The 22755-nt window shown below is 41.3% G+C and overlaps 1 protein-coding gene across 1 annotated transcript; it reads right to left on the reverse strand.

Moving 5' to 3' along the window:
* Positions 1-876: 876 nt before the first annotated feature.
* On the reverse strand, positions 877-14554 carry LOC104156406 (T-lymphoma invasion and metastasis-inducing protein 2-like). Its single transcript, XM_009705910.1, has 12 exons — positions 14380-14554; positions 12809-12877; positions 12308-12433; positions 10995-11103; positions 10238-10417; positions 8715-8833; positions 7419-7527; positions 5654-5712; positions 4691-4796; positions 3818-3905; positions 3098-3252; positions 877-2254 (listed from the first exon to the last, which is right to left on the reverse strand). The coding sequence occupies exons 1-12, from the start codon at positions 14500-14502 to the stop codon at positions 1614-1616; spliced, it is 1884 nt and encodes a 627-aa protein (XP_009704212.1). The 5' UTR covers positions 14503-14554; the 3' UTR covers positions 877-1613.
* Between the last annotated feature and the right edge of the window lie 8201 nt (positions 14555-22755).

Genomic DNA, 22755 nt, shown 5'->3' on the forward strand with positions numbered 1-22755 from the left:
TATGAAAGTAAATTCCCAGGAGGATCCTGTTACTCTTTAAGGGAAACTGAATTGTTTGTCTGAATTCCTTTGTCTTCTCCCCACACCTTTTAGGACCTTGTTTCCTGAAAGTGGACGTTTGAAAAGAACAGAACAGCTGATGATGACAGCAAATGTTGATCCAACGCTGCGTCCTTTTCAGCTCTCCATGTCACAGTTTAGAAATCTGTGCGATACATACAGGAAAATGTGTGATGAAGATCCAGGCCTCTTTGTGTACAATTACAGACAAGAACTAAGGCAAAAGAAGAGGAGGAATTTACTTGAAAGTACCAGTGAGCTCGAACAGACTGAAGAGGAAGATTAGCTGTAACAGCCATAATTGCAGCAGACTGATTTTTTTAATTAGTTTTAACTCCTTGATTTAGAGGTATTGAGTCAGTAAAAGGAGGCTTATATATTCCTACATCTGTGCAGGCATGGAAGAACTATGTTTGCGAAAGTGGCGGAGAGAGGGCTTTCCCATTTTATTTCTTCATTCCGTTCAACTGCAGGCAAAAGTGAAAAGACAGTCCAGTTACAAGGTGCCTACAGGTTCCTTTTACTTCAGGGGAACGGCTAGAAATCATACCAAGAATGGGGTATGCTGTGAGACGTAATTAAGTTGGGATACTTCTGGAAATAATTGAGTTCTGTATGAATGAAAGCACATTGTTGAAACGTAAGAAAAATACTTTTCATCCTTCAGCATGTCAGACACTGTTTGGGTTTTTGTGCTCTTTTTAACCTGGGACATCCTACTGTGCAGAATAATTTAAAAACAAAAGCTCAAGCTCTTGTGTAAATATACTCAAGTGACTGGCTTAGAGGAGGATAAAGTGCACAGATTGCCTCAAGGTCTGCTAATACTCTTCTCACTTATGCAAAAGCAAAGAATTTGGGATTTAAAGCTCCAACTAGAGAAAAGCAGCATGGTAAAAAATAGAAAACATGGCTAAGTACAATACTTATTTGTCTTTTACTGTACAGGTTGGTAGAGAAAATAAAAAATACAGTCAAATAAAAGATTACAGGCCAAGCTTTGGTTTTGTATTTACACATATGTATAAAGTATAAACAGCATCTTGAAACATACAAAAATGAAATTTCTGCACTATTGTGCACTAAAACACAGTAAAATAACTTAATTCTGCTTTAAATAAAGCAAAAATGAAACCCAAAGAAACAAAATGCCCAAGGTATTGAAAAATCCATTTTGCAATGCTACTTTCCATTGTAATCCTCTCCGCCACTCACTAGCACCTTTTCCACATTACTTAAAATACTAGCGAGGCTGGCCGTCCCTTCCCTTCCCCTCCCCTCCCCAAGAAAACAACATCAGCTTAACAACTGCTTGAAAAGGGATGAACTAATTTACAGACCTTGGCCAACTTAATCTATTTTTTTGATCCACAATAAATTAAAATAACTTAAGAATCCTTTACAGCTGTTTTTGTGGAAAAAATGTATTAGTGCACAAAATCAGATAGTAGTTTTCCTGCAGCTTCCATGAACTTACTAGTTTTAAAGCAAAATAAGTTTGTTGAATTTTATGTAGACTTCAAATGAATATTTTAAATATAGTGCTTAGAAAGCTAGGATTTCCCGTGCCTCTCCACAGCTTCATAAAAACAGTCCTCATTGACTACAGATGTTAAACTCTGGACGCTAAATTCTCTCTCTAAAATCGAGTTCAGATCCAGGTTTGCAGCATCAGAGTGACTGTCGAGGGACTGGTGACGTTCTTGCATTGCCATTAAAGTTCCTCTGTGACGCTTTGTGCTGTTTACTTTTCTCTTCACGGGGCAGAAATGGCCACGCACCAGCTTTGGATGCTGTCTTGTCTCAAAGCCATCTCCTTCCTCATTTTCAGCAGCCTGATCCCGTTCAGAGTCTGTATTCAGTTCCTCAGAAATCTTCAGCCGTTGGAACTGTATTTCAATGTCTTTCGTAGGGCTGCCCTTCTTTAGGCTCCGGTAGTCATCATCATCATCATCACTGAGAATATCCGATTCTTTGACAAGAACGTTAGAAAAGTCGGATGCAGAGCTCTCTACGTGTTTAGTGGGAGATGACTTTTTGGGCTCCTGTATGCTCTCGGCAGTGTGGCAGCTGCTGCTCTGAGTGCTGCTGCTCAGGCTGCCCTCATCGGAGTCCTGGAAGGTGCTTTTCCCCGGGTCGCCGTTCCACTCGCTACTGGATGAATTCTTCAGGACCTTCAAGGACCTCGTGGAAGCTGTGCAGAGGAAAAAGGCACATTTATTTTCTCAGCAAAACACCAGCTGTACCATCTGTCTTAGTATCCCACTTACAATAACAGTGTATGAAGTCTCATTTGATAATCATCCCAGGTCAGATGTGTCAGTGCTCTGATACCGACAGTGCGATCCTGTGTCAGAGTTGTCATTCTGCCTACCCCAGGGTTATGTGCTTGCCTTCACGTGTAATACATACAAAATCCTCCAAAAATTGTAGTAATGATTTACACGCCTCTGCAGGAAAGCAAGACTGATTCAGACACCTCAGGCACTGGAGGGCCAGGTTGTAGGCGGGAGTTGAACTGTCCCAGTTCCCATGATGTTAAGGGGATTTTACAGACTGATCAGATGGAGAACTAGTAGGTATTCATTTAACTAAAATGTCTGAAGCCTGTACTTAATTAGGGCATCTGCGGGGATGCATTGAAAGAAGCAAGACCCCTGCGTTTTGCCAGTTGTTTTAGCTTTAAATGTTATGAGAGCTGAATTCCTAAAGGGAACTCAGAGGAAAGAACACGTAATACTGCCTGCCAAAGGGAGGCTGTTTCTTCCCAGTCAAATTAGTTTGGGCCTTATTAAGTCTTCCCCTAAGAGAGCTAACGACACATGGCAGTGTGGCACAGATGGCAGACTTGCGTATCTCCTCTAGCCCCTGTCATGCACTGAGTTGTGGAGAAACTTCCACCACCTCCCCAGCCTGAAAAAGAAATGGGATTTGTGGATCTGGCACGTGACACACTACAGTCATGGTAATAACTGCGAGCCTTCTGCCAGCACTGGAGTCCAGACTCCATTTTTCCCTCTGAGAACGTGTTTCTTACCCAGTTTGGCTGTTGCAGGTACACGGTTCTTGAGTGGGACGAGGCGATCTTTACATGTTTTCTCCAGCGGTAGCTCACATTTTATGTGACGTCTGAAATTCTCCCGCAAAATAGAACGGATCACCTTCACGATGTTAGTCTTGTTCTCACAGTCACTGCGAGTTTAAGAAAACAGATAACATAATTTTCCTCTCTGAAGTAAGAAACTATTGGGATAAAAATCTGCCCACCTCCTTTCTGCTGCTGAGTTTTAGTGCAGTGGTGTTTTGGTTTTTTTTTTTCCAGTAGCTTTAGGAGTGGCTTTGCAGCTAATATCTTTATATGTTGTTAGGCATTTCACACACTTTGTGTTTTGAGATCTTTATTTTCCCCTGAAAGGCAACTTCAGTACCAAGGGATAACCCCTTAAGTGGTCTTTATCAGAAAGTAATTTCTGCTAACTAACTGAGAGTCTGATAAAATCAGTTACTTTGCCCATATCATACTGGAACTTATGACCATACGTCTGTGCAGGTTTCTGACATTGGATCCCTGCACCAAATTCACTCCCATTTCAAATTGTGGTTATACTTTACGCATTAAAATGCTGGCATAGTGCTTGGATTCAAAGAATGAGAGCCACCTTAGAAGTGCTGATGCAAAGGTCACGCAGGGGAAAATCGTTTTTTTTTTAATTCCGTTAATGTGATTTGTCAAATACAACCTCCATGTAAAGCTTACCTGCTGCACAACTGAAAAATTGTTTCTGGCCTGCCTTCTAGTTCTGACTTTGTGTGAATCAGTTCCCAGATACAGCTGTTCTCTGTTCCTGTGCATGAAAGGAAACTTTATTTTTGTACATATTTCACAAAACCTTCAGCATTAGAAAGACCAGTGCAGAGCTCCTCTGCTCCTGGAGCCTGTGTTAATGCAGCCATGGGTGGATCCTCATGAGATCTCACCCGAGACGGAACGCAAAGGAAAGGCCCCTGGACTCTCCTGTTGCAGCAGCCTAGTGCTGCCTTTGCCAGCTTCTCTCTTGGAGTGTTGTTTTCCCTCACTCCTACTGCTTCTCGCTGCCTTCCAGCCTTCAAAGGCCTTCTCCCTGGTGCGCAAAGCATTTATTTGCTCGAAATACCTAGTGACACTTTACAGAAGAGAGAGAACTGGATAGGATCATAAAGATCAACTCAAAGGGAAAATAAAAACTCAGTTCTCTGCTACCACACAGTCACCTCTCCCCCATTTGGAGAAATACAAGGGTCAGCACACACACAGTTTAAGGGCGTCACCAGGACATCAGCCATGGTAAATCACCTTCTTGTTGCTGGTAAAATACCACTGATGGTATCTTTTCATGGGGGGTTTCCATTCTGTCATTCCTTTGCATCATGTTGCATCTTCCTGAACTGACGGAAGAAGCCAACATACCAAATGAAGAAAGTCTGTTAACATACCAAGCCTGTTCCCCCCCCAAGTGCAGAGACAACAGTAGGTGCTATTTCCTCTACACCTGCCTGTGTGCAGAGGCTCCAGAAAGACACCTGGAAGCAGCAATATTACAGAATCCCAGACAGGCGTTCAATCCTAAAGTATTCAGTGTGAGGGAATTACCTGCTGTGTTCCCCAGTCGAACTTGAAGAGCAGATAAAGGAATCAGCCAACGAAATTTAAATGGATCCAAGTCACCATAATTATGTGCAGCACGAACATTAGTAGGCTGCAAAAAGAAAAACAACAAGGATACTTCTAAGAAGTAAAAAAAAAAGTGGGGTTCTTTTTGTGTTGCTCTTAAAAGACCTGCCTCTGAAGAGAAACTAAATTCAATAAACTTTTTTCCTTCAGTACCCTAATACATGCTTGTAAACGTAGTTGAAACGGTGATAGACACAACCTTTGGAATTTGTAATTGCTTCAACTTTTAAAAGCACTTGTTTTTAATGGATAAAAATAATACTTTGCATATAAGTACTACTAGAGAACAAGATTCCCAAGAGGGACCCCACAGACTGTTGATTAGCAGAATACATTAATCACGTAGCTGCTGCTGCTACTTTTAGAGCCCCTCCATCTGTTAGGATAAGCATGGTGCAGTACTTCACCACTGCTACTCAGCGATATACAACTTCCCACTTGTCTTCAGTGTTCCAGCTTTGTAAGTGGGGATCGAGGCGGTTATGTTTATAACCCCCCTTTTCCTTTTCTTTCCTTCCAGGGTGATCAAGGATCTATAAACAGAGGTCTTTAACCCACACACTATGTTAAGGTAGGCCATCGTAAATGCCATCTGGAAGAATGAAATCATTCCTACGTGGCAATGTTTCATATTCCACCTGATGGAACTAACGTGGGGCTCACCCAGAGAAGATGCTGCTGCTCACTAAATAACAGAAAAATATTTACTGCTACACAGATGCTGAGCACTTGTTTCAGCTGCAACAGCTAGAATTCCAGCCTAGCGAGGGGAGGTGGTGTTTCACCGCAGTCACTCCCCCTTCAACACCAGTATGGTTCATCGCGCGCTGCAGTACTGTCCCCTGCATAAACACCCACCGCCGCCACCGATACCACACTTACCATTTTCTTTTTCAGTTTGTAGTTCTCCTTATACACTAGTATCACAGCCCTCTTAAAAACTAAAAAGGAAAGAAAAAAAGAAAAAATGTTAATTACAGATGTAATATTCAATGAAAATATCTTGGTGAAGCTGATTATTGTCATCATGGGAATGTGAAGGATGAGGTAAGCAAACTGATTGAAAAGCACCTGCCCTGTATTAAGATGACAGCTGGGTTTTTCATCCTACACTTGTTCATGCAATGGCAGTATTTTTTCCTCAGATTTTGTTCCAAATATTTAGGATGAAGCCATTCTGCACATTTATTCTGAAACTACCAGCAACCTGTCTCCTGTAAGTCTTCACATAAACAAGTACAGCAGATGTAGGTTAGATGTAAAGGTTCACATTTTCTTTTTGTTATCAGTGGATGTTTTCAAGTGGAGTGAAGGGCTATAGGCTGTGAAAAAGGATGCTAAGTCTGTTCTGCCTGCAGTTCAGCTTTTGTTTAGCTGGAAACTCAAACATCTCAATTCCTGCTTTTCCATCTGCAGGAATTCTCTGGCTTCCACTACATCCGACGGGAGCAGCTCACTAATGTTATCTAATCACTTGGCCTCCAGGGAGGCAAGGACATGTTCTCTCTCATCTGTAAGGAGGAAGAGAAACACGGGGGCGTTGAAGCTGCAGGTGAACCAAGGGATGGCTCTGCAGAGCAGTCCTGGATCCCAGATTGGACTCCAGGGCAGTACAGCTCTATCCCTACTCAAGCATTCATGTTTCCTTCCAGTGGAAGAGGAGAGAGAGGCGATGGCATGCAGTCGAGTCTCATCCTTACACGAAGCCAGGATGCAGCCATAGCGAGCACAGCATTAACCCCAGAGCTTGGCAGTTTCCTTCAGTTCCACATAGCAGGTGCATTTTCTAAGCTGCCCACGTAGGGTTTGAACTGAGAATAAAATTTGGTTTCTCAAGCGGCTAACGAGCAGTTGAAGGTGAGCATCAGGCCACAGCCCTTTCATCCATCCCTGTCCTGCTGCAAAGTGTCTGGCGTAGGCGGATCACTGAGGAGCTCAGCCAAGGAACCTGGCAGGTAGCTCCTGTTTGTTCTTCTGTTGGAAGCAGCCCCTCCCCATACCTGTCGTGCTTCCCAGGGAAGGAGTGCACCACAGCCCCGAGAAAAGAGAAACCTGTCTCTCATCAACCTGGAGTTGTTCTGACATTTTACAGAAATATTTTTTAAAAAAATGGAGAAGTGCCTAAGATGTTTCACGGGAAGATTTAATTACTTAGGTAATTATTAAATGATTAATTATATCTATACTATTAAATAAAACTCTTTGTTTGTATGCTCTCATTTCCACATCCATTTTTCAGGTTAAAATAATCTGGATGGGGATTTCGATGCAGTAGCTGTAAAACAAGTTAGCCTGCATTCACAAAAGTACAATAAATCATGATTTTTCTACCACTATCCTTTGAAAGCCTGATTAGCAAATTGTTCTAAAGAGAATATTGCCTCTTGAACATCACTGATTTTCATAGTTTACATACAGGCAGGAGAGCAGCTGAGGTTGGCTCACAGAGCAAATGGCAACAGCAAACAAACGAATGGAAACTTCCCTCATATTAGGAAATACAATGATGTATTTTATCAGATGTAAGTCTACCCTAGCTATCACATGGCCACAGGGAAAGGAGATGGTGGCTTTCATCTTGTGAGAAGATTTAATGTGGTAATCTATGGATTTGAAAGAGCAGAGAGTCATGAGGGAAGACACTTACCAAACACTGTAAGTTCAAGGTCTTTTCTTGCTTTGCCCAGCGATGGGAAAGGATTCAGCCAGGAAACTGCAGAGTGCATCAGAAGTTCTCCCATTGAAAGCTCTGTCACCTGTATTAAATTATAACAGTAGATAACATAAATAAATAGTATAAACATGTACATCAGTGCTGCGATCCACATATGTGAGTAAAACGTTAATGAGTACACATCAATAACTTCAAGGATCTATGTCTTCTGTATTTCCTCTTAGGTACAGAGAGAAAGGCAGAGCGCGCTGCACTACAGCAGGAAAAGTGTGAGTAACCCCCTTTTTAAAATAGGTAACAACTCTAAAAAGTAATAGTCCCTAAGTTACAGAAGTTGGATAGTAGTTCTTTTGATTAGTAACTTAGAAGAATATTTAGTTGATCTGATGATCCATCACTTACATATAGCCAGTTGTAAACTGTCTCATTTATTAGCTGTAAGTATCTTTAACTCCTGTAGAGTAATTAGTATTAATTAGTATTAATGACATTGCCAATGGCAGAATTAATGGAGGTCTTGTACTCTGAGGCCACTTTCTTCTGTGGGACACAACGTAACACTGTGAAGAATCACCCAGGCTGTCAAGTTTTGTTTCCCCATAAATGATGAGAAACCAGGTAACCAACAGGGGCGATTTGGCTTTCACTAGGAGGAAATAAAACAACTGAGCCGGCATCTCTCATCTCTGATCTCCACCTTTACAGATTCGATCTGCTTAGTAATCGCATGATGTAAATGGCCAAGTTGAGACCTCGCTGCCCCAGTTCTGGGAGATGCGTGCCCATGGTCTGTTTAACTAATGGTTTTTGCTCTGACAAATACCAGTGGATGCCTCAGCACTGGAAGCGTAGAGAATGAGAATAACAAACCTTAATGTGAAATCCCTTGAATTGCCATTTTCATTTATACGGGTGAAAAAATATCTTAAGAACTCTACAGCATAAAATCTGAATGCCTTGGGGCACGGATAATCTTGGCAACATTTGAGAAGTGGAAGATTTTTTCCTGCTGAAAACTATGTCTACTCCCGCTTGCAATTCTTGTCAGTCCGGAAGGCAGCTCTGGCAGCTGTCTGAAAATTTTACCGTAACCAACTGACAAAAAGAAACTTGACAGGCAGATAAGAAATGGAAGTCAAAATATTAAAGGAGAATGGAGGAAGCCCAGCACAAATAAGTTCCGAAAATTACCTCAGGAAGACATAAAGACCCAATGGCAAGCAGGGTAATGCTTCAGGAGTGAATAAACTGTGGCGTTCCTTCTCTTACCTCCTTCTCTGTCCCACTTTGATCTGCAACCAGTTGGTCAAATACAGTGCCATAATCTTCATATATCTTCTGCATCTCGTTGATGTGACTTGCTACTTTTTCCATTGCCTTCAGCGCTTCTGTAAGGTTTAAAAATTTCATAGTCAGCTATGTAATTCAACTGTATTTTCTAAACATGACATTTTTTTATTGAATTCCACTTGAGGCAGGAGAAATGACACAGTGTTCCCAAGGTTTGGTGAACAGAATTCTTGCTTTATATCAGTGCTTTCTCATAGCAACAGTAGAGGGAATGCTTCCTGATCAGAGTAAGTGAAAAATGCTCATCTGGTGTCCTAAGTGCCCAAAAAGGCTACACTAAGCATTCCAGTGATAAGCTCCCAGATCTATGAATATTTATAACAGCATGAGCGTAACCATGGTTAACTTATATAGGGCTACTAGGCTCTCTAGAGTAATCTACACGCATCCTAGAATAAGTCCTCTGATGAGCTTTAAGGGAAACAAATTGCATTTGGCTCATCACAGGACGGACAAAGAAATACAGTGCTAGGTTGTACAAGCTCCTCATGGATTGTATCCAGGAAATTAAATGCTGATGTCCAGGTTTTGTTTAAATTTTGTTTTCCAAGCAAGAACAACACTCGATTTCATTAGACTTTTGTGTTAATTCAGAAAGGAGTGGGAGAAGGGCACTTCGTTTCTCCAGTCTTGCTAGCTCGTAATGGTGCAGCCTTTTAGCAGTTTGGCATCCATCCTGACCTGCAAGTAAGTCATCCCCAGCTTGGCTGTAAGGGCAAGGGAACAGTATTATTAGAAGCTCCCTTTGCAGTCAGTGACAGCCTCATGACTTTTTGCTGACAACGTATTTTGCCTGAATTGATTTTGTTAAAATGACAATCAATCCATAAAATAATAAATCTCTAGACTTTCATCCACTAGCTGCTGACAGATCTGAACTGGAATTTGCCAGGGTGAAGTCCCAAGCATCCAAGCCTAGAAAAGCAAGCAATTCTAATACATGTGAGACAGATAAGTCTTTCTAGATGGGAAGACTGCAAAGCCTTGATACAGATCCCTTCTACACAAGCAGGAGTCACAGCCAAATCTCAAACAGATAAAATTTCCTTCTGTGATGTCCTTAAACTTTGACACACTTCAAGAACTGAATCATAACCACAAGATGGAGCTTTGGTCAGTGTTTCCCAAGTGGTGGAAAAAAAACAAAGTAACACTAGGACATGTCATGTTCCTGTGCAAGAATTGAGGAGAAAGACTCCAGTCCTATTTGCCTTGGCAAATCCTGGGCATATCTACTTCTCACAGGGACTCGGACATAGCAAGTAGGACTTTTTGCTAAAAGCATGAAAAAGCTACTTAGTATTTTTAAGCAGAGGGAGGGAATTCTCTCTAGGTTTTGACAAGTTCTGTGCTATCTACTAAATGGCTACCTGCATCTTCAGAAAGAGCTGGAAATAAAACTAAACTCATATTCATTCCTGTAGATGAAAGGAAGAAGTTACCTGTCAAATGATAGTGCTCCTCACTCTCGTTGTCTGTCAGAGACACCAGCTCTTTTAAAAGCAGAGGATATTTCAGCACTCTCTGAACAGGCTTTATGAGATACGACTCCAGTGTAGAAGAGTGTTGCTTTGTGGGATTTCGAGCATCCAGAAAGGCCTTAAAGGCACTGTCTGTTTTGGCTACATGTAAATAAAAGAGTTGGTCAGTTGAACATGGAAGTCACAGAAACTACAGTAATTTGAAAGCACAGAATTGCAACTTGTAACCAGCACCAGAAATCTCATCCTTTCCAACAGATGGTTTACAAAGCAGTTTACACTATTGATTTCGTAATCATTTCCTGCTTTAAATAACATACATAAGGCCTGAGAGCGCAATTGTATCAAGGTGAGATTACTCCTCAATGTAATTTTTCCACTGCACTACAGCGAATGGCAGAGGAAGTAATTCCTAACTTGTTCTACCCTTTGTTGCTGCTTTTTGGTGTATGAGCTGGATCTGCAGACAGCACAAACTTGTGAAGATGTTTTTGTATCTATTCAGGCTACTGCCTGGATGTTACAAAAAGAATCTTAGCCCTTCAATTCTATACCATGCTTCAGCAGAGCCGCAGATCTTAGCTATTCCTATTGAAAAATATCTGATTAGTCCTTGCTTTGCACCAATATTCTCTGCAAGTCGACGAGATCTGTTACAGTAGTGCACTGCAGTTTAAATTCATGCAAATGAATTACAATAATGAAGACAATAAATTACCTCTCTCAAGAACTTTCTGAACTTTGATGTGGTTTGCACAGAAGCCACTGTACAGTTTAAAGTGGTCAGCATAATACAGAAAGGAGCCTCCGAGGGAAAACAGCAATTTCTGAAATCAACACCAGCAAAGTATTAATTGATTGCTAGAATTCTAAATAAGTATTCAGGCACATAACACACAGACTCAACAGTGTGATTATCCGCTCTCTTTCTATACATAGCCTATATTTTTTTTAATGTGTATCTATATGTATATATAAAAAACATGAATATACTATTGGTAGTAACTCCATGATGTTTTTGTATTTCTCTGAGTGTAGAGTTCAGCCTATTTAGGCAAAGCCTGCAATTTCCTCCTTTCTCCCTGAGCAGGTAACACCCCTGCAGATATTCTGCCTTACTGTATCTTTCAGGCAACACAGGAAGAAAAATCAACAGACATGTAACAGGGTATGTTGTGCTGGGAAAAAGCAGGAGCAATAGGAAGCAAGGCATAGAAATGCCAAAGCCAGAAGTGACGGTGTAAAACAAACAACAGAGGATTGTTTTCCAACTGTTTTCCTTCTTTCAGGCACGTGGTAATTACAGGGCACCTCTGATGTGCTTGGATGAAGCGGAGGTTGGGAAAATGTGGCAGGGATTGAATCACGAGGGAGATGTTTTTAGAAAAATACTTCCCAAAGCAAAGAGAAGAAAGAGGAGTAGTGAGGGAGGAGGAGACCAGCCCTCTCCCCTCTTTTTAATCAATGTTTGCTGCAAGAAAGGCAGCAAATGTCCGGGAGACCTGTCAGTAGTCTCGCCCGGTGCCAAGCCAGGGACTCCATCGCCAGGGAACCTTCTTCCTCCGGTTAGGGCAGGTACTGGGTGATGCCACTGTGACACAGTCTACAACCTTTTACAATTTGTAGGCCCTCTTCTTGGACCTCACAACATGAGAAACTCATGCAGTATTTAACAGGAAAAGTTCGCAGTCTGGAGCGGGTGAACTGGGCACAGTGGGGAGAAGCACAGGGCAGGACAAAATTCAGCACAGCAGCAATAACCGTTCTACAAAGGAGTTCTGCATCATAAGCATTGCTACTTTATAGCCTACTCAAAGTCTACTCTGCATCGTCCATGTTGCATCTTCTGCCGTGGGAAAGAGAAACATAAAACCATGAAAAATAGCACTTATCTTTCACGGCTGAATAGATGGCTGTAATCCAAAGTAAAGCTTCAAACATAAAAGCATATAAAACTTAAGAGTTCTTAAAGCCAGAATTTCACAAACATTTGCAGGCACACTACAAAGTGTTAAATGATGAAATACTTACCCGGAACTGGGACGGTGTTTCCAGTGTATTAAAATCTGAGGAAGAAGATATTCCATCTTCAAGGGTCTCCAGAAACACCTTCTGGAAATCCAGCATTTCTGGCAGACTGCCGAACAAGGACTCCATCTGTGAAAACCATCAGGCTATGAAATACAGCGCTCCATGCACCTAACAATGGCCTTGCCAAAACAGTCCACTAAGGAGATGTGACACACAAAAAGGTTGCAAAGGCCAGTAACATCTTTGTTAATACTTTTCAAACTTTTATAAAAAAATCCTTACAAAAACCCCAAATATTTCTTAGCAGTTAAGTCAGAAGAACAATTACCCTTTAAAAAAAGCAGTGATGCACAGACCAGACAGAAAGGCACTGATTGGTGTAATTCTATTGTTATCCTCGTCATTTGCTTTTTCTGTCATGCTCTCAGCAATGCAAAACTCAAGTGCCAAGGTCTTAACCCATAAAAGAATGAAAAGCACATCTTTCAGTTATTCCCTCACCTCATCCTGGGTAAGGAAGGTTTCATTTTGAAGGGGCTCCAAGTATAGCTCGAAGAGGCAGCTCAAGTCCTGCAAGAAAGAGAATTCATTCACTTTTTACGTAACAGTTTGAAATTGTTCTTTATGCGACAACTGCGGGATGGGTAATTTGGGGGAATGAACTAGAGATACAATTCCTCTTCTGTAACAAAATCACCTGCGTGTTGTTAGCACTAATGTGATTGCTAAATTAGATGCAAATTGATTTCAGTGTCATGTTTTTGTTTCATCCTTAAGGCTTTACAGCTTGATTATAAAAAAATTATATTTTAGCATAGCATGAGGAGAAAATGTTACAGATGATGGCTTTCTAAAGAGTCCGTGTATATGAACAGCATAAAATGTTTTAATCCTGTATGTTAGATAAACCATATAAATAGCCACTCATTTAAATATCAGTAGTAATATTCAGAAGGACAAGTAACATTTTAAAATCCTATTAGTTATTAAAGCATTCAGTTATGTTGTCAGAGAGGATGTGATCAAGGGTTTTTCAGCCACTTCTTCAAAGAATTGGTGCCACTTTTGAAGACTTACTATCCCATACCAAAGCACGATGGCAGGGCTGGGGCCCACTGCAGGGCTCTCCGACCCTGAGAAGAGAAATGGCAGAAATTCTTATGGAGAAAGAGTAACGAGCATCTCCCTGAGAATGCCATAATGAGCATGTGCAACCTGCCACGATTTTGCCTCGGGTAAAATTTCACACAGGTCAGTGACCTCCACCATCACGTGTTTGTTCAAGCGATTCCTCTATAAGAAACATCAGCTGGATGTACACAGGGGTCCATGTTCTGTAAAGCTTCCTTAAGCTTTACACATACGGATGTACTACCAACAACAGACTGAAAGTGTTTTCTCTTCTTTTCCATAGATGTTATTGCAGCAAGTACCCATATCTGTAAGTATATGTTTTGAGATAAAGTAGGTGATTCCTCCTTGCTGAAGGTCAATGAAATCTATGTTTTCACGTTTCTTTTGGCATCCAGTCACAGGAATTTGGGGTTTATAAAAAGAAGAGACATACATCTAACAAATTATGGACTTATCAGTCAGAGGAGAAATAACATATGTGGGATGCTGCAACCAACTGGAGTTGTGCCTTTTAGCTTTGCTGATTCAAAAATAATTACGCACTATTTTCCACAATTATTCTTTTTTTCTGATTTGTAGGAGACTCTATTCTGTTCTTCTACCAGATTTATCTTCATCTTGAAAACTAGGGAAACATCCCCTGGAAACCCTCCGATGTTAACATATTGCAGGTATCTACTCCCCATAAATTACTGCTTTCCAATATAAATACAAATTGGCTAGACCTAAAGCTACTAGACAAAATCCTAAGCCTCTATTACAGGAGCAAGCCTGTTGAAAACAACAGGAACAATTAGATAAGCGGACTTTGTAGGTTATGGCCCTTGTAGAAGGCTGGTTATATAAAGTTGTGCATGAAATATGTTAAAACCATCTACAAATCACAATCAGCCTCAAAAACAAAGCTGTAGCTAGCCAGATATTTTTTGGTTTTTTACCTTGACGTAAGATTTCTCAGTGTCCATAAGCTCTTGGATGACTTTCCTCAATCTATCTGCGTCAGAAAGGTGGCGAGCCAGTGGTCGTGGAGGTGGATCCTGGTTGTCCCTCTGTCCTTCCATGCTGCTTGCTTGGACTTCTTGGAAGTTTCGGCACAATGTGCTGATCTGTTCTGCGCTCTGTTAAATGAGAAGGAAGAGACAAGCGCCAATGTTTTAGAATACAAGCTGTACCACAATTATTTTTAAATTCCTCAAATTTTGCTCTTGTTCCAAATTCAGGGGCCAGAGCGTGGCATTGATTTTTGTCAAATATGTATCCTGGTATCTTTGAACAGCTTGAATTTATAGCAGATCCAGATCAGAGCAGTAAAATGAAATGAAAATTTTCTAGTCATTTTCCAGTGCAAATTATTTTCAGTCTTCAGAAACAAGCTTGTGGGATGCAAAAGATGAGAGAGCACTCAGATATATCATATACTTTGATTCTTATGACACTAGCATTACACTGTTTTCCATCTCTCTTATTTTGCAACAAAATAGAAAGAACTGGTAGATAAAGATCTTTTAAGTATCCAGAATAACTGTTTTATTTGTCATCTGCTACCTATATGGTGTTGTGTGTCTTTTTCAAACAATGAGACATGGAGCTGAGGGTTCATATTCCAACGTCCTGGGCTGTCAAATGATGTTTAGATGTGTTCTCTGCAAGGAGACAACTCCGTATCAGTATTTTTTGCTTTCAAAAACAGCGAATGGAAACCTAAATCTTTGAGATTCTTTAAAAGAATGATAAAGATGAAACAAAACCAGAAAATGGTCAAGCAAGGTAGGAATTGGAGATGGAACAACAACAGTTAATCTTATAAGGCAAAGGTACAAGAGAAAGAGATCTTTCTGACACTACGAAATGTTTGTGTAGTTCACTCTTGCATGACCACCACTAACATCAAAGAGCAACTTTTGCAGGCAATAATCTTTAATGCATAATTTGAAAATTATTCCACTGTTCTTTTTCTTATATGACGTTTTCATGAAAGCTGGTATATCGGTACCATTACCCAATTCCACTTTAACAGCTGTTGGTATCCACCTCTTTATACTACATGAAACAATTCTTCTTCAGTGCTCCTGTCTTTCAGACAGTCTCTAAGATACCCGACAGTTGCATATGCTGTGCCATATATTATCTTCTCTTTAGTGAATACATTCAAATGAGGACTACGTGAATGCTGCCTTATTTCAAGTGGAAGTCTCGTTTCAGTGATCTCATTTCAGTGAAGATACCAAGACATGAGTACATTTCAAAACTGTCTTAATCTGTACTAATTTATTCCACGTGCTGTTTCAAGTGGTCCTTTTTGGATCTCCTGATTCACCGCTGATTATCTGTGTAGCTAGGTTCACCAACATACCAGGTCATCAAATGAGCAAATGCAAAAATTATTCTGAAACTGAACTGAGCTACACAAAGCCTTCTGTAAGGTGGAGCCTAAATGCACTAGCAATATCAAATCTCAGTCATTCATGTGACAAAACATAAGTACATCCCTCACACCTATATGGTGGAAATAAGTGTTAAAATATCAAATATTTGTCATGTAGTCCATATTACTCTGTAGCTTCCCAGCCCCCACTTCTGAACAATGCCACCACTCTAAAACCAATTAAATTGCTTTCCTCACTTAATAGGTGCAATCATCTTTACAATCCTGTATAATGACAGCTTGCAGGACTATGAAATTTAGACACATTTGTGTTTACAACATCTATTAGGACCCAATAAAACACAATGTAAATTGAATGGTGTTGGTTGGAATTACAGCTACACACTGATAGAATACATTTAAAAATCACAGTCACTCTGTGCCATTAAAATTAATTACTGTTTTGGAAATAATCACAACTAAATTTAGGAAATCGGAGAGGGGCTTGTATTTTAAAGCAACTTCTGAATAGCTGAATGCCACAGTACTTGAGTTTTGTCTTCTTTGTTTCTGATGTCAGAGTTTTGTATTTGTATCAGAATGACTCAGATTTTACGTTCTCCACAGCTCAAGGTGTGCGTGGGCAGCTTGATTTACATCAACCTGATGCCTCATCAAGGACACTAGATAAAGGATATAAGACAGCCTATTGAAAGCGAGTTAAAATCATCATCATCAGGCACAGTTTTACAAGGAGGAGTCAGAAGTCCTCTGTTCCTCCTCAACCACCTTTGCATGTAGGGCAGGCAGACATGGGAGAACATGCTATGCTCTCCATCCCCTTCAGTTTTGGGGCCAGAGCTGCATCTGCCACCAAGAACCAGAAACCATATGGAAATAGATGATGCTCCTCAACATAAATACTATTTGAGCACCTAAGCAACGTAATTTTGGTGTCAGAAATTGTTCCGTGTAACTGGCCTAAGCCCAAGGCACAGGAGTACCTCTCAGCCATACTGCCAACAAGTTGGGATTTTTATAAACTTTAGTATGTTTCTGAACATGTAAGCACTTGGTGTTTGCAAATCTGGCATTAAAAATATTGCCCTTGTCCTGCAGTGCTGCCCACAGGCTCTTGGCCTTTCCTGTAGTCTTGCTGCTCTCTGTCCTTCCCTTTATGGGAGGCTTCCAGCCTGTGCAACATCCAGACCTCATTCTCACTCTTTGTACCCACTGTGGTGTTTACATTTGGGTCAAAGTAAGCATGAAATACTACTTGATCAGAGGAGAGAAGAATTTCACATTCACTCCTATGCATTGCACGGACCATAGAAGATGCAGAAACTCATTTTGCCAGTGAAACCACAAAGCGTACCTTAGGTTCTTGATCAAGAGCCCAGTATTTGTGAGGAACTTCATCATAACAAGTAAGTAGAGAGGAATAAAAACCAGTCTTGCTTCACATTTCTTCCCCAAACTCCCTTACCACCCAGGCAGAGATCTCCACCTTTTTTCCACACTGCTCTGGATGCTACTTTCTGCCTCCTGCACTAAACAATGTCCTGCTCTTTATTATTTTTGCTGTTTAAAACAGATCTCTTCTAGCAAGACTCTTTTATATCTTTTATGTGCGGGGAGGAGAGGCCCAGCCTCTGCCCTGTTACTGATTGCAGCTGGGAGCTCAAAGCCACCTGGGCATTCTGGATGTCAAAGCAGAGTTTGGCAGTCCCGGGCCCTGGAAGTGAAGAAGTCTCCAGAGAAGCCCCAAGTTAACACTACATACACCCACCGTAATCTTCAATTAAGGTGGGAATGAACCCTGAATTTGCTCTGACAACGACACCGTAATGGCTAGCACAGGCAGATTTGACTCTCAGATACATCTGGTCAACTCTTCAAGCACTCAGCTTCTTTTATTTGCGCAAGGTCAACACTGCCTGTACTTAGTAAATGGTAAAAAAATGATTTATGCAAACCTTTACAGTGTGCAGCTCATCAGAATAAAAACATTTAGATTGGTGAAAAGAAAATCCCAGATGACTGATTGTGGACAAGGCTGCAAAGCAGTGGGGTGCAGAGGAAAGCTGAGGAGAGCATACAGTGGAAGCAACAAACTTTCTCCAAAATCCATCCCTTGAGCTTATGCACGCCACTTTCAGCAACATGTATAGGAGATTGCAAGCAGCTTCAGCTTAATAGCAGACAGATAAGGCTAAAAATCCAAACATTTAGACTAACAGTGCTAGAGTTGGGAAAGACAACTGGAGCTTATGCAGGGTTTATGGAAAAAACAAATACTTGCATTCCAAGCAGAAGGAAGTTATGTAGCACTGTACTGTTTTCTTGGCCATTTTCACAGATTTTCCAACAAAGTTGTATAAACCCTTGTATAGCCTCAGCAGTCAGGGGAAGCAGCCTCCTGCCCCATACTCTCTTAGCCTCTAAGGAAACAGAAGGATGTGTAGAAGCAGCCTTGAGAAACCTTTTTTTTCATCCCCGCATGTTTGCAACTCATACTTGGGTCCCACATTCATCTGCAGGGAGTATTCCCTGTGAATGCAGATTGCTCACAGTAACTTAGAAGGGAAAGTTCCAGTCCACATAACTGTCAGCTTGACTTATAGCAGTCAACCCCCACAGTGGTGCTCAGCTTGTCAGATGGAGATGAAGCACATCCCATTTTCAATAATACTCCTCATATGAAATATTAGAAATTATTCCTCTAAAGGGAACAAAAGGATACTCTGACAGGGAACCTTCTTTGCTGCTTGCAGACAAGCATATCATCATTTGAGGCTGTTATCCCCACCGGAGTTAAAAATCTCCATAAAATTAATTGGTGAGAGAGCAGAAGACATTAATCAGCAGTGGTTAAGCATAAGCACAACAATTTCATGGCTTTCTGTGACTTTCTACTGAATGATACTGATTGAGCATAAATGTTGCACAAGGTCAATTAGTGTTACGGTGTCTCTGCTCATTGCTGTTTATTTTACCCTCGTTATACACCTCATGTACTCTGCCAGTTGGACAGAATTTCTTTGAAAAATTGATGAAAGGGAGTATTTTGAGTAGGCTTAAAAAACTCTACAGCCTAAGAAAGAGTCCTTAGGGGGGTTAAAACCATGCATGCCCTTTGATGGGTTTTCAGATTTCTGTACCCTTGTGCAGGACACTGACCACATCTACGGGGTGATCACCAATCCTTTGAATTCCTTATCCAAAGAGGAAACATATTCAGAAAACATCTTGCAGAAACAGATTAGTCTTGCACCCTGTAAAAAAGAACAGCTAACAGCTCAGCTCTGCCTGGTGTATGTATTTCCAGGGAGACTGAGTGCACCAGCCAGCAGAAGAAATACAATTACATGGGATTTTGAGAAATGAACAACTGGTCAGAGACCTCTTTACATCTCTCAGTCAGTGAATAAGGAAAGCTTTTGGAGATGTCCATCACTTCTCCTTTGAGTTAGAAGATGCTTCTCTACAGAACAAAGGCAGCCCTAACAGCCGTCAGTTTTCTGTGAGTGCATCACTAGAGACACCTCTGTCATCCTCAGACTGGGAAGTACTTTGTAACCAAGCAATATAAAAGGCTAGAAAGTTGCAGCCCTTAGCTTCCTTAAAGACGACTGAAAAGCAGTGGCCTACGTTACACACCACTACAGTACGTGTGCTCCTCTAAATTTTAGTTTATTAAGACTGAAAAATGTCAGCAGAGTTTTACTGAAAAATGCCTTGTGGGATTTTCACCACAGGTATCTGGGCCAGACTGCTGCTCAGCTTCTGGCAACAGAAGCTAAAAGAAAGTCGTAGCCTCAGTCATCACTTATCTGCTGGTCCTTCTCCTTTTTTTTCCCCAACTTCAAGGCCACTCAGAATACGAAACTGTTCCTGACTGACACTACTGAAATTTTAGGAGTCTGTTTCATTTTGCTGTGTCTCTTGCATGTCTTTTAATTAAAATGTTTAAAACACTGCTAAAGGAAAGATATTTTTTTAAAAGTGTCCACTCAGATCCTTCATAGCAATAAGCCAAGCATAGAGTTAAGCTTTCAGGAGGGAGAAGCAACCCCTCTACGTCGCTTTATGAAAAGCTGCCCTACCACACACTACCAGACCAGACAACAGGAGAGGAACTGATGATGAACTTTGGTCTTTGAGTCAGAATTTCCCAGTTTCAGGGAGATTTACGTTAACAAAGTCAGCTTGTTCCGGTAATGCACGTAGGTGTCAGCGATCTCATTTAGAAATCACAAGTACAGTAAGAAGAGGGGCTGATGACCTCATAACTCTTTCCTGACAGCACTGGTCAAGGCCTGAAAGAAGTCTGAACATACAGCTGTATGAAACAGCTGAGATGCAACCCACACGGCAGGGTGCCTGAGTTATTAATATGAATTGCACAGTGGCAAATCTTCCCTCTCACTTGCCACACCGAGAGAGATGCCCAGATTCTCCTTGGGTATAGAGGAAGAACCACAGGTGACTGAGGTACTTGACTGAAATGCTAGTTATAAATCAAGTCACGCAGCAGGGATCTGGGCCCAAGAGCCTGCATCGACCAGGTCCTGAGGACCAGCAGCTCCCACTGAGTTCAGAGATGCTGTGCTCAGCTTCTCTAAAATCAGTCCCCAAAGTCATCTGACCCAACGCATAACCAAAGGCAAAACAGAAGTCATTTCCATTACAGAATGTTAAATCCTGACCACACAAAATGTAAAGATGAGAGCATCAGGGAAACAGAGAGAGGAACCCTGACAGCCCAGGTCACAGAAAGGGAGACTCTTGTCAGGTAATATTAAAGCACACAATGCAAATTTTCCCAATCCTTGATCTTGGGAAAATATTGTCATTCTTTCATTTCCCACATCCTTTTATCCTGATGTTGTCAATTTTTAAGGCAGAAGGCTCATGTATTTTGCTGTGACCTGTGTAATATATTTACAGCCTTCTTATATTCCCCCAGCAGTACCTTGATTGTAAGCTCTTCTATTTTTCCTCCCTGTTTCCACAATCCTAAATTACTTGTGAAAAAAACAGACAAACAGTGAAAACAGCCATGCTGCAGTTATTTCCAAATTTCCCTGAAGAATCTTGTTAAAACTATCCCACTTCTTGTCAAAATCTGGATCATGACTTAGTCCTTTCTCTGACAGATGCAAGAAATAACGATTTGCTTAAGCCCAGCAGCAAACAGTGCAGGCGACCGACCCACCCCTCCCTCCCCCAAACTTTGCAGTGTACTGGTATAAACTCACCCATTGACTACATGTTACCAGAATCCATTATTTGATTATCAATGTTGGGACAGTCGCTATTTATCAAGCTCAGACAGCCTCATCACCTACCTTAGCCTAAGTAAGCAGCACCCGCCCAGCTTAACGCCCGCCGCTGCAGAACTCACCACAGCGAACATCCTGTGCAAGGAGCCATAAGCCGCTGCTGCCTGCTGCTGGGTTTTACGAGCCAACGCTAAACTCTTAGCTCTGGTTTTACTCCTCCTGAAGGCGGGCATTGTGGCTTGTCAATGAATAGAAACTTTGCCAAAGGAAAAGGTCCCTCGGAAGGAAGCCCCCGACGTTGCGATCCCCCCCTCCAACACACCTTCTTCTCTGAGCTCAGCTGTACAAGTTGCTCTCTTGTGCCGATTAACGAAAATCAGAGCCGCTGCCAACGTCCCAGTGTAACGAGAGCACAAACAGACCTGCCACGTCTCCTTTATTACTACAAATGCAGGGGAAATGTGCCAGGTGAGAAGTGTTTTGGTGTTTGGTTTTTTTTTGTTTTGTGGGGTTTTTTTGTTTTTGTTTTTTTTTTTTATAAATAGCTTGATGTAGCAAATGCAGGACAAAGTGCAGTTATGGCAAAGGAAGATGGGGTTTATCTCCCCAGAAATGTACCTGCCTCTGCACCTGTGAAATTTACTGCATAAACAAAACATCAAGTGCTTTGAGAAAATTAGCCAAATATCTAAAAATACCTAGAGGGTGATGACTGCCCTGAAGGTCAGCATGAATTATCAATGGTACTGATGCTCTGTCAAGGGTATATGCTGCTAAATGGTGTGGAATACAAATGCACTTACAATGATAAAATGAAAAACTAATAGGCATGATTTCTTTACATAATTGTGCTTGTCCTTTGTTTGAACTTTTTAGCTGTAATTACATCAATAGAAAGAAATTTAAACTGTGCTCAGTAATAAAGTCAGGTTTGAAAGTAAACGTCCCCACATTGATATATTTACACAAAACCAATCAGGTCTACAGATGTATTATTCTAAAAGCAATGTAACTTTAAATAAAACATTATAGGACATGACACCACTGAGATGAAGAGTTACAAGACTGACAAGCAATTAATTAACAAAAGGAGAACTATACCAGTGGCAGAATAAACCACAGGAACTCCCATGTCCCCTCTGTCATGGCACTGTTAGAGTGCAATGAAGCCGAGCTATAGGGCTTCCTTCAACGCTGCCCTTGCCACCGCCTACTGACCTTCAGCAAACCCTTTTCTTGAACCCAAACAGTCACCAAGCCTGGGAATCTATACCCTTGGTTCTGAGTGAGCTGCTTCAGAGGTTTCAAGGATATTCACTTTCAGACAAGCAAGAGAATAACACAGCCTTCTCCTTTAATTACTGCAGTTAAACTTAACATTCATCTCTTTCCAAATCATTAGCGCAACTTGACAGCTCAGCATTTGCCAAATGGTACAGCTCAGTTGCCGAGCGGCCATCTATCAGAGGAACAACGATGCCGGAGCCCTGAAACAACACGCTGTTGATAAGGCTCACAGAATGCATCCCAGCAGCAGGAACCTCTTGTTTAGCTGATGGACTCTGCCCTTTCTTTCTTTTGGAGACAGATACCGGATTCACTGGACAAAAAGACTATAGAACAGAAAACTGAGGGAATGGTCTTGAAGGAGCAAGAGAGTTTTT

Source organism: Cariama cristata, unplaced genomic scaffold (assembly GCF_000690535.1).
Source record: "Cariama cristata isolate BGI_N322 unplaced genomic scaffold, ASM69053v1 scaffold41818, whole genome shotgun sequence".
In the NCBI taxonomy this organism is placed as follows: domain Eukaryota; kingdom Metazoa; phylum Chordata; class Aves; order Cariamiformes; family Cariamidae; genus Cariama; species Cariama cristata.